Consider the following 13,010-nt stretch of genomic DNA (forward strand, 5'->3'; position numbering starts at 1 on the left):
AACTTCGTGGCTTACTTCAGTCTTATTTAGTTTTGGTGAAGTACTAACAAAGTTTGTTCGCTGTTTTTGAGTGATATTATTGAATATTCATTGAATATTGTGTTGATTCACGTTACTGATGATTTGTACATTTGACCTGAAGTGAGATTTGCCTTGTGAATTATATTTTTCGTGTGAAAAATGGGAAATTTTTTAAGACATTCACCAGTGAGGTGATGATTCTTATTTTGGACAGGTGTTTTTCTCACGAAATTTCGTGAAGTTTTAGCTTTTGTGATGACTAGGTTGGACAAATGCCTGGAGAAACAAAGGAGCATCATCTCTACGAAAGAGATGTAGCGAGAAATGCCTTGAAAGGCTCCCGGAAAGGTCAGGGAATGAGCGAATCCGCACGTACTTGGAGCACCAAAGTCAACTCACTTTAATGAATGATATGGAAAGTTTCCTGGCTTCTTGTGACATTCTACGTTTCCCTTACATGAACAGGAAGAGGACTTGGTAAGATTCGTTCATCAAATGAAGAACAATGGGCATCCTATTGAGGCGGATTAGCTGTCCAAATTTACAGTCAAGTTGGACAAATTAATAAACAAGTTGTCCAAAATAAGAGTCAAGGTCACCTCTACTTATCAATTCATTTTTAAACGTATTAAAACTAATTTTAATAAAAATAAGACGATAAATAGCTTGCTAAGTTTCTAAACAACCCTTCTGAAAAGAAGAGTAACAAGAAATGTCAATTAGTATAGAAAATATCGCACTTCAAACTTGGAACTTCGATGCTTGTAAGCAGACTGTCCAAAATTATGAGCACTTCCCCTATATAGAATATAGCCAAAATGCTTAAAACGACACTGCCTGATGAAAACGAATTTGTTTCACAAAGAAAATATTAAATATTTTTAAATTTAAAGTGAAGTTTATCTTATGTATTTAGCTAATGTTATTATAAAAAGTTTATCAAGATGCTTAAAAAACCCCAAAAGAAAGGATTATAACGCTGTTTGTTGATGGCGGTCTGTCTTTATGGCGATAGACGAAAATGGGGCAGTAATAAACATGGGATAGCTTTATTTTCACACTATACTTGAACTTTTGTTGACCATTTTACTTGGTGGAAAAGGATTTCTATAGCATCTCTATACATTCACGTAGTTCTCGTCCCCTGAAGTCTAATAAGGCCTAATAAGGCCAGTGGGATTATCTATTCAATTTACTTAAATTTGCTATAAGTCTAACCGGTCTAACATTAAAAGGTGTATTGTTATAGGTAATGCAAATCTGCAAATCAGTGAAAATTTTATAGAAATTGACTATAAAACGTTAAAAAAAATTGGTTAAATAATTCCACCGGCCGGGTTGAAGAACCGGCCGAGTTGAGCAACCGGCTGTCTTGAGGGCACTTTTTCTTATTCCCAACGAGTAGTTAGCTAAAATAGGCAGCGCTTTCAGCAAAAATATGCTGAAAATTCTGCCTTTTTTAGCTAACTGTGCTCGCTAGGATTTAATTTAAAAAAAAAGTCAAAATGTTTCTTGCTACCCCATGTTTACAACTGCCCCAGTTTCCCATAAGCCTAGATCATACGCAGTGAATTGACTAATCCTTTCAACACAAGAAATTTCTAACAGATTAACTCACCCTTTATTGGTGTTATTGGCTTCCTGTTGCATAACATCCAAGATCCTTTTGCAGGCATTTGTGCAATTTTCTGGATTCCCATAAATAGTGATGGCCTTTTCAAGTGATCCCACATTATCTTTCCGGTGAACATCGACTCTTGCACGACTCTGCTGTGTGATTTGGCGTATAGTGCTGCCCTGACGACCAATTATAGCACCCACCATATCACTCTGGACCAGCAGACGCAGTGGAAAGTCCGTCTGACGATTCGAGCCCGACATCCCAGCGTACTGATTGCGATTCCGATTGCTACGTCGCTGCTGTTTGTCCAATTGCTCAGCATGAAGCTTATTGCCCTCGAACTCGACACCATTCAATCCGGCGGCCGCCCTGCAAGGAGTCACGAAGAAAACAAGACAATGCATTCTTCAGTTTGCATTCCAATGCCAATCGATCAACACTTTTGAAGTAGATTGAGGGGGAAAGTTCCAAATGATGGAACTTCCACGGTACTAAAAAAAAAGTCCACACTATCCCATCGACAGTGGTTTCACGGGTACTATGTACAACATTCTTCGCATACATTTTGACACTGATCATTATGCTCTCTGTAAATTAATGCATGTTCCACAAAATCTAAATTTATGCATCTACATGTTACGACCATTATATCACGATCTATATGGTAGAAAAGTTTTTTTTTGATTAACCATTTACTTTTTGGGGAGAAACACCTTTTCCCCAGTCAAAGAACACCCTCCCTCCCTCCCTAAAAAAAAAAGAAGAAGCATTTTTGCATCGTCAATCTTTCAATCTTTATATTTCTCTCGTACAAAAAGCCCTTTTGGCCTCTTTCAGCATAATACAAATTTAAATGCGGGGAAAGGAATATATATACTTTAGCTAAAGCGATACACACTTCTTGCATCAGATATGCACATACGTTTAGCAACCAACAAAATCGACCCCCAGCTCATGTCACCTACTCATATCTCTAAATCTTCCGATCGCTATCAACATGGTATTTTGGGTGACTGATAAAGCACAAGAAAACAAACAAAACACACTTTCTTTTAAGGCAAAAAAAATTGTTTAAGGACTAAAGCATATTAACCGTCAAATCCTTACCGTTATCGTTAACACCTTACCGTTATTCTCACACTTACGTTTTCTTATCACAAACTTAGCGACAAAATCGCAATTAATAAAGTTTAGATTAAAATTTAATATATAATATAAAGATAATATAAAATTTAGAAATAAGGAAAGATTAAAAAAAAACGGTGAACAGAAAAAATTAAAATAAAATTGTTCAGTTGAAATTTATCACAAAAATAAATTTGTAAAATTATATTTAAATGAAGTTTAAACTAATAAACTGCTATTAGAATCATATAAATATTGAATTTTAAAAATTTAAAAGCTTTAAATGCTTTTGAATTCCATCAAAATAGAAAAAAAACATGTTGAGACTAAAATGTTTATAGGATTTAATATTTAATTGCACGTAGATAATGCTTTATAATTAATACAGTTTCCCAAAATATGCAATGGTCAAGCTTAATAATTCCGATTTTCATTTTTTTTATTTAACTGTGATAATACTGTGTCGATTTATCTGTTTTTTATTATAATATTTAAATAATAATCCCCTTAAAATTGAGCGTCTTTTGTAGTTAGAGGCAAATTTGCACCGAAAGTAAAGAAAAAGTATGGAAATAAAGTAGTATTGGTAACCAATCTCCAGAGCAAATCGGTAAAAGCTCTTTCTTAGGTTCTGAGAAAACGGTAGGGGAAAGCGTGTTACATTCGGGCGACTCAAGCTTCAGACAATTCAATTTTTTCTCTATGTTCCTTATGGATTTCACTCATAGCCCTTTTTTGAAAATACGCGGCATTGGACTAGCTATTGAAATATAATATTATAATGGGGAAAATTCATCAGGAAATAGACGGAGACACTGAACCTTTCTTGATTTTCACAATTTTATTCTCTACTATATTAGAGTAGTAATAGAATAGTAGAGAATAAAATTGTGAAAATCAAGAAAGGTGCAGTGTCTCCGTCTATTTCCTGATACATTCTATGGAACCGAAATTCTTCTGGGAAAATTCATTTATATCACATTGAAAAAAATTATTTGTGCGAAGCATAAATCGTCCGAAGGTAGCGCGCTTTCCCCTAAGGCGTTTACGGTAACGGTAAGGATTTGACGGTTAATGTGAATCTGTCCTAAGAGGGATTTTCTTTTTTTTTTTTGCAAGCTAACTATTTTTTTTTATTTGTACCTTTGTGCCTGCTCATGATTTTCGAACGTTATGTGGACGGTCTGAGTGTTGGGATCCTTACTAGAGACAGCGTCACAGTGTTCCACCTTGCCGTATGGCTTTAATAGGGGTTCGATGTCATCGAAATGGGCATGAAGCGGAATACCGCTAATCACGATTTTCGCTGATGAACTGCGAATAGAAAATTGAGAAATTTGTTGTTTTTTTGCTGTCTTTATCTAACACACCTTCTAAATTCTTCTTTGCATTGCTTATTGTCTTGTTCTGACTCTCTTAGCATTCTCACAGGGGGAAAAAGTTAAAAAAAAATCTAAGATCTAGGTGGTTGAGAACACATTAAATATGCTTTGTGAGAGTTTTGCTGAAGTGCATTAAAATGATTAACAAAAATAAATGAACATTCTGGGAAAACTACAATGATAAAGAAACATTATGACCAAAAAAAATGATCCTCTTCCAAAAAATACTTCACCGCCAAAAAAATACTTCGCGATTCTTAAGCTGTTCTGTCTGCTACGAAATTTGATTAGGTACTGAAAAAATGAGAGAATGAAACTCAAACCGATTACTAGAAAGATGAATCTCTACAGCACACAGTGAAATAATACAAATTAAGGACAGTGAAAATTGTCAATGTAATTTTTTTCACAAAAACAAAATTTTATCGCGCAATTTTTCAACCTATCCCCCTTTTCATCGACCCACCCTCCTATCTACCATACCCGGCCACACTTCATTCATCTCTATAGCTCTCCCATTCAATATTTGTGTCGAATGGAGGCAAAAAATCATTATTTTTGTGCGTGTCCGAGTGATTCGAAAATGAAAACAATTTTCTATTTTGTATGGGTTTAAAGAAGGCCCCATTTCTACATAATTTTCAGCACAATTCACTTATCATGTAACTGTATTGTGTCATTTTTTTTCGCATATCACCCACATCAACACATTTGTCCACAAGTAGAACAAACTAGCCGAATAAATTACACGTAGGAAATGGCATAATGCATTTTGTACATCTCAGCATTTATTTTGATATAGGATTTTCTGATAAAATTCTCATTCATCGCCAGGCACCTCTACTGATATCCCACAAGATTATACATCACTCTCTCAATAGTTTCATAGAATTTATGTTTTGAAATTTTCACTATTTCAAAAAGTGCAATTTAGGACAAGGAATATGGACAAATAAATTTACTCCTAATTGAAAGTTTCAGTATAACCCAGCATTAGATTTTTTTTTAATTTCAGGTTTTGGGAAAAATATCGTTCCGTTTTCTTTCCGATCGTGTCTTCCTTTCGGAATTAGTAAGAATAGATATGCCTTTTGATATTGTCATTCATTAGTTTTAAAACAGTTCAAATCCGTAACAAATCGATTTTAAAAATAATAAAAAATAAATGATAAATAAAAATAATAATATTTAAGAAATTAAAAAAGGTAATTTTTTAATATTAATTTATCTTAGTCTTTTCGTTGGGAATTACTTTTAAACCAAATTGAATGGGTAAAAATAGCTCGACAATAAACTTTTGGAAAGTGTATGATATTTGAATTTCCCCGAAAAAATTGCGAGAACTTTCGAATTAATCTTCTTTACTAGATTAATGTATTACTCCTGAAAGGGGTTGATAATATGGATTTGTATTACGAAATCAGGTTTTTAAAGTTTGTTATAATTCTTTGTGAAAATTCAGCTCCACTAGCAAAATAGATATATTTTAAAGCTGATCTACGAAGAATCAAATATGATCTTTATTTTTAAAAGATTCATATGAAAACATATATTTTTACTAGTGTTGGTTCTTTGCATAGCGTAAAATGGGGTAATTTGGAACCATTTACAATTTGGCACATTAGAGATTTTTTCACTGTTTCAAATGGGAAAAGACGAGAAAAAGAAGAGCAAGACCACGAAATAGAAGAAAAGGAAGACTGAGAAGGAACAGCTTTTTCTGTTTTTTTTTCTTTTGTACAAAATTACCCCATTACCCCCTGACAATGTCATGTGAGCTGAAATGGCAATGTCACGGCTAAAGAATCGCATTTTCGAAAAAAGCTCTCCTGAGATTCAAACCTAATTTGTCATATGGCATTACCAAAGCGTTACAGAATTCCCCTCCTGTAGGGGAATTCTGTAATTTTCGTGGCATTATCACACGTAAGTTCGAAACCTGACAATGTCAATCGAGCTTTTTTTGTCATATCATATGAGTTCGAAAATGCAGCTCATTGATTTTTCAATGAAATCCCTTTACTTGATGATTTTATGAAAATTATATCTTGGATGATTTGTTTCACAAAATTCATTGTAATTTGAATTACCAGAAATAATATCAAATATGTGACTTCTGACAATGCCACATGAGCTGAAATGGCAATGTCACGGCTACAGAATCGCATTTTCGAAAAAAGCTCTCCTGGGATTCATACCTAATTTGTCATATGGCATTACCAGAGCGTTACAGAATTCCCCTCCTGGTCATACCTAGAATGTGTAAAAGCCAATATCTCGTACAACGCACTAATTTAGGACCTAGAACATACCATCCAAGACATTTTCTGGAATTTTGTACAAAATGTTTTCCTCAGTTTTTTCAATGGTAAGAACTGTACTAAGAAGTTCTAAAAGATTCCATGCATCTATTGTAATTATTTCGAAAATTGATTTAACGAAAGTCTTGATTTCAGTTCTTAAGTCTAATAGGGTAAGTGTGCCTAATTTCGGCATAGTTGCATGCAAGCGTCAAAGTCTCAAGTTTGAAATGTAATATTTTAAATACAAATTGATTTTTTTTATTCTTTCTTCTGAAAGAGTGTTGCTTGGAACCTTGTAAAGAGTTTACCGTCTTTATTTTCTCTAAAATCATTCTTAATACATTTTAAAATGAATAAAAATATAGACATAGCTTTGGTGCCCTATTTCGGCCACCTTCATTCTCATAGTTCCTTGCCTTTCGGGAATTTTTCCAATATCTTTTTCACGTCATCTCGTTTGTCGAAGCTACATTTTTTGTTATTCTTTTGCATTGTATAATCTCTAGAGTACGTAAAATCTAAAAGTTCATGGAAATTCGAGGAACAAAAAAGGTGGCCGAAATTGCAAGCTGGCCGGAATTTGGCACACTTACCCTATGTCTCTTTTGAGAATATTTTATTTCTGGTTCTTTATTTATAACGTTGTATTCTTATTTTCTATTTTTGATTATTATTTATAAACTTGCAATGTCTTTGTTCCCAGGGATATACTTTACGGTAGAAAAATCTCATAAAAAAATCGCAAGGCAAATTGCTCAGTCGGCAAACCTATTATTCTCTAATCTGTTATCGCAGTTCATTGTGTGACTATTGCATATGTGTTAGATGCTTTTTGGCCACACATCGTTGCGACAGATGCAAAGAGAAAACACGCGGAAGTTGATTTGTTGTGTTTTTCCAAGCAAAAGCCATTCTCGGGTTGTATGTAGTTCTATTATTGTGTTTTTGCGATGAAATTGCGCGTTTCACATTAACACAATTTCACGTTATTCGCGACGTCTTTTGGGATCAAAAAAAGGAACATTTTTATTTAACTAACTTATGACGAGGATCCGATGCTTGTAATTTGATCAAAGTGCAAAAACAACTTTTTACATTCATTGCTAAAGTACTTGTCTTTCTCTACAAAGTGCCATATAGGAAATTATTTGTATTATTATTTTTTTTTGGTAAAAATGCTAATCTAATTTTGATGGCGCAAAAAGCCAATAACACTTCCAACACATATATTGTCAACTTGAAAGCTCAAGTACCTAAGTAAAAATGTTGAATATTTAAGAGATTATTCACTGCGATAAATTTCTTCAACTGATGCATTTTGAAAAATTCCTCTAATTCACATTTCGTTGAAGAAATGAAATAAAAAAAACATGAGAGATAATTAATGTGATCCCTCAGCTATATTCGCTCATGGTAGTCTAGCTCTCTATATGGGGAAATAGTCCACACTGGCGTCACTTTTAGCTTTTGCTGACAATGCTTTATCAGCACTTTTAACATTATTTGAGGTAATCAGTTTAAAATTCTCCCACAAGCGACACTAATGCACTCACTATAGTGGCACTAACATGAAAAGAGAATGACATCAGGCATACAAAATAAACATTCTACAGTAACCACATTTCAATTGAGAATTCCAACAAAACAACTCTTTTTATTGTTTTTCCTGCTAATTAATACAAGAGTTTTCTTAATGCTTTTACAATCCAAAAATATACATGATGCATTTTTCTTTGCCATTTCTTTTGGGAAAATTGCTGTACTGATTGTAAATGTTTAATCATCTAAAAACCATTTGAAAATCGAATAGGTTGAATTTACAATAAAAGTAAATTACTGAGAATTCATCCTACTACCACTTGCGATGTGTTAATAATCTCAAAACCTTTCAAAAATAAAGAATAATCTTGTTTAAATTGGTAAAGAAATAAACCTAAAGTGATTTAAGTTTAACTTTAAGAAAAAACAAAATGGCGATTTTTTCAGGTATAGCATATCCTGGGTATACTGGAATAAAATGTTTGTCTAGACTACTTGTAAAACTTTCAGAAAATAAAGAAAATTGTTATTTCCACAAAAAGTAGTTCTAAGCGGTTCGAGGTAGCAGTAGAAGATATTTAACATATTTATAAAATGTATCAGTGAAAGGATTATCAAAAATAGGAAGTCGGTAATGTCTCGGTTAATTTAGATTTTTGAAGTTTTGAATAAAAATGAAATAAAATAAATTTAATCAATCAGGGGTGGAATGTTAACTTTTCGATACTATCGAATCGATAGTATCGATAAATCTATATTTGTTAGATTAAGTGAATGTCGACTTTTGACGGATTGTTGGACCATTTTACCAATGCGAGTTAGGGAGAGGTAAATAAAAATAAGGCCGATAAATATGAGAAATAAGCCTGTTAGATGTTTAGGACTACTATCAACAAATTCGACACACTTTGTTTTTTACAAGGCAACAAATAACATCCTTAGAAAATTAGTACTACTTATATTCATTTCTTATACTAAATTAGTAGGGTCGGAGGAACGTCTGTTCGACAGGGAACCCCTATTGACACTTTTGTCAAAATGTTGAAAATTATTTAATGTATCTAGTAAAATATAAGTAGAATAACGTTTTTTCTGTAATATACCTTTTACTATAAACAAAGATGTTCAAATTTCGTATCCCAAATGGTACAGAGTAGGGTGTCAATAGGTGCTGACACGAATTCTTAAGGTGTCAATAGACGTTCCTTTCACCCTATTAAAATTACTGTTAATGCTAATTAGTTTGTATTAGATTCAGCTGAATAACATTAATAGGTCAATTTTTTTTTTATCCCCCCTTACCCTTGATATAGGTCTGAAGCCTATCGACTTATTAATAGGTCAATTATTCCATAAATAAATACGAATCAGTGACAATTTTATAGAAATTCACCATTAAAACATTTAAATATTGACCACCGGTCGACTTGAGGGCACTTTACCTTATAACAAAACTTTCTAAAGAAGTCATTGAAAATAGCACTTGATTCACACTTATATAAAGAAGGTTATCATGTATTGTGTTTTTAAAAAAAATTAATGGGATAATCCAGCTTATCAATATAAGAAAGTTCTGAAAGAAAGGAAAATTTGTTTAGCTTTCTGTAATTGCGTACTTAAGTTGAAAATTATTTATTTATAACTGATGTTAATCTATGTTATTTTATTGTTCAGGAAATGAAATTCAAATTTACTAGTGATAATTTTTTCTCTTGAATAAGAAAAAAACGAAAATTTTAACTAGAACTAAATTAAAAAACTATTTTAAAATTAATTTATGCAAAGGCATGTTCTAAAAACTTAAATTCTTTAATACATTTTATTTAAATTTAATATTTTGACTTTCAAAAGATATTCAAACATAAAGAATAATGGGAATGTGATTTTTCTTAGTCAAAAATTATTAAGTTTTTTTTTTGTTAAATTTTATTTAATGGCTGCAGTGTTTAGTACAAGAGCAATATTGAATTATTTTACTGCTTTATTTTTCATATTTTTTGCCGTGACACTCTTACAACGAAAGAGGTATTTGGTTCAAAATCCAAGTTTATAGAAAAGTAGGTTAAAATATGACTAAAGATTTACACTTTAATTTTATATTTCTATAACTTAAGAAGGTAGTACGTCAATGATATTTTTAAAAGTGACCCCGGTGATTGTTGAAGAGGCAAAAGAAATTCCAGGAGGATCGCGTATCATTCATTTATGTAAAATTCTCAGAAAATAAACTACTTATACATTTGGCTTTATATAGTTTTGTAACCAAGTCAATTAGCACAAAATTTTCGAATAAAATTTGTTGTTTTTCTGCAGTGAACTTTTAGTCATAAATCCTGTAGTTCGTGTCTTTAAAATCATATTGTGAATGTTTCTGTATGATTCATTTTTATGCATATTCCAACTCCGTTCTGTTCTTCCATTGAGAATTTTGTTGTAGATTTTGCCGAATTTAAAATCGACGGAAGAAACAACAGGTGTTTTCTATTGCTCTCATCCGCAGTCAACTTTTAAGTCTGCCAATAAAGCCAGCTGGAAATTAGAGTAAAATGTGCAAAAACCCGTATACACCTTTCCTCCTTTACTTCTGCAATAAATTCTTCATCTAACGTCCCAGCCCCATGATACTTGAAACATCGTCAACAAATTTATTCAATGCTTACAGAGTTAGGATAAATTTCAAATGGTAATTCCAATCTAACATTTTGCCATGCTTGAATATTTTAATAAGAAATAAATGAAATACTTTCATGTCTTTCTCCTATAAGGCTAATAATTCTTATAGTAAAATGGGTTCCGTAGTCTTTCACGCGCCTTCAACACTCTTGGATTGAGCAAATTAGTGGAATTCTTCTTTTGCCTCTCATGCCTCTCATGTATCCAATATTTTTTTTTGACTATTTTCTCGTGTTTGAAGGTTCCCAAAAAGATATTTAATAACCAACGTCTTTTTCTTTTTTTCGGTTTTTTTTGTGCTCGATGTTATGTCGTTAGCATTTATATAAGTTCAATCACCGCTCCGTAGTTTTAGCAGTCATCGTCGTACGTGATACTGTTGCTTTTTAATATATATTTAATATTTTTGTATATAGTTGAAGTGTAGCAAGTTGCCTCTTGATAAAATATAATTGTATACAGCATTTATAATGTTAACAGCTTCTCAGCTCCAAAGGAGAATAAGATCAAATGGATGAAATGTTTGCAGTATATGGCCTATACCACGAGATATACTTGTAATTTTCAATTCCAATATAGTGAGAAGAGACATTTAGTGCAACCGAAGAGGATGTAGCAGCGGAAAAAAAACGAGGAAGACGGAAAAGGCGCAAAATACAGAAAACATACAAAGTAATGGTATTAATATTGGGAAAGAATATTCTTACTCATATATGTATATATATATATCATATATTATATATATATAATATGGCACATATATATAATATGGTGTATATATTGGCATTAAAAGTAGCATTCCTCAAGTCTGCAAAGAATATTGCTGGAGTGTAGAAACAATATTCTCAAGTAATTGACCACCACATATTCCATTGAATCTTCATCTCTTTTCACCGCTCGCTCACCATAGAGCTTTAGTATATAAGTTGTGGAAGTGCAAAATGCAGTGAAAAGGCACTGAAAGAATTGAGGATCGTCTTCATCATTCACAAGAGCAGACGCCGCGAAAATTGACTGCGTAGATAATTGAGAATTCGCCAAGAGAGTGTGGAGTACGAATAAAATATACAAATATAGATAATACAACAAAAATAAGAAATATATATATATATATTTAACCTAAGTGAACAAGCTATAGATATAATGAAATAACATAAAATGCGAAAAACATAAATTTTATGTTTGATGTACGCGGAATGAAGAATTTCTTGTCGGCAGTAAAATCTTGTTGATTTGTCAGTTGGTCGAAAAGGAAGAAACGTTGTGAATGAAATTTTACGTGAAAATGTTCAAGTGGCAGAAATGCAATCACAGGCCGACGACGTGGATAAATATTCATTCTTATCTGCAAATACAAGCGATTTTCTGGTCGTTTTTTTTTTGCATTTTAAATCAATGAACTCCACATCATCACCGTTTACTCCTCAAAATATCTCAAATATGACGTTTATAGTCTGAAATTTATGAAGAAGTCTATCCTTTCTCAAGATCTTTAGCATATATCACATAAATAAATAATATATAGTTTCTTTTTGGATAATAGTTCATTCACGTTAATCAACAAAAAAGGAAAACAAATTTTATCAGTAAAATCAAAAGATCAGAAAAATGTGACATTTTTATATCAAAAGTTTGTCAAAATAATTTTATTTCATTTAATATATTTAAAAAAAAAACAGTAATTTCGAAGAAAAACATTTGTGGGATAGATTTTCTTGAATAAAATGTTGTTGACCGCTTACAAACTTTTTCTTTCTAAATAGAGGAAACTGAGGCAGATTTAGATATACTAGTAAACATGGCTTTCGAAATTGTTAGCACTACCTTCGACCCAGCGGTTAAACCCCCCCGTTGATATTTGAATAAATATTATAGTGTAAGACTAATCGGTTAAGCGGCTAAAGTCCCTGCCGTTATTTTAAATTCCCAAAGACTGATTGGGTACGTAATGTATGCCTTGTCCCTTAGGGTTAGCCCTCTGGGTGGGAGGTGAAGGGTGTGCATCTTTAAACTTATGTGCCTTAGATGGTGCGCTCTCAACAGAACGGCAGTCGATCCTGAGCTACGAGTTCATCAACACACCTTTAACAAGAGTAATCTTGTCGGGCCACCACCACTAGTTGTGCTTCTCTGCCCGCTTTCCAAGATCTCGGTTATTTTAATCTCACAATAGATATCTCTCGGAACGGTGCCGATTTCTCCTAAGAGTGTTCCTAGTGTTATGCCTTAGACAGACTTAGGACTTAAGCCGAGAGGCGACTTAGTGGAAAATGATGGAAATGCACTTTAACAATTAATTCTAATATAATTACGCTAAGCCGTCTCTCGGCTGATCCTCATGTCTGT

The 13,010-nt window shown here is 32.7% G+C and overlaps 1 protein-coding gene across 7 annotated transcripts in view; it reads right to left on the reverse strand.

Moving 5' to 3' along the window:
* The window catches only part of LOC129804912 (insulin-like growth factor 2 mRNA-binding protein 1), a 90,424-nt gene that overhangs the window by 19,783 nt on the left and 57,631 nt on the right, over positions 1–13,010 (reverse strand). For 4 of the 7 annotated variants that reach the window (XM_055852729.1, XM_055852721.1, XM_055852713.1 and 1 more), the window contains one exon: positions 1,640–2,011. In XM_055852729.1, coding sequence (XP_055708704.1) covers positions 1,640–2,011 — 372 coding nt within the window. Of the gene's footprint in view, positions 1–1,639; positions 2,012–3,910; positions 4,082–13,010 lie in introns of all 7 variants that reach the window. The other 3 variants (XM_055852697.1, XM_055852687.1, XM_055852706.1) reach the window with 1 other exon arrangement.

This window comes from Phlebotomus papatasi, chromosome 1 (genome assembly GCF_024763615.1).
Source record: "Phlebotomus papatasi isolate M1 chromosome 1, Ppap_2.1, whole genome shotgun sequence".
NCBI classification, from domain to species: Eukaryota; Metazoa; Arthropoda; class Insecta; order Diptera; family Psychodidae; genus Phlebotomus; species Phlebotomus papatasi.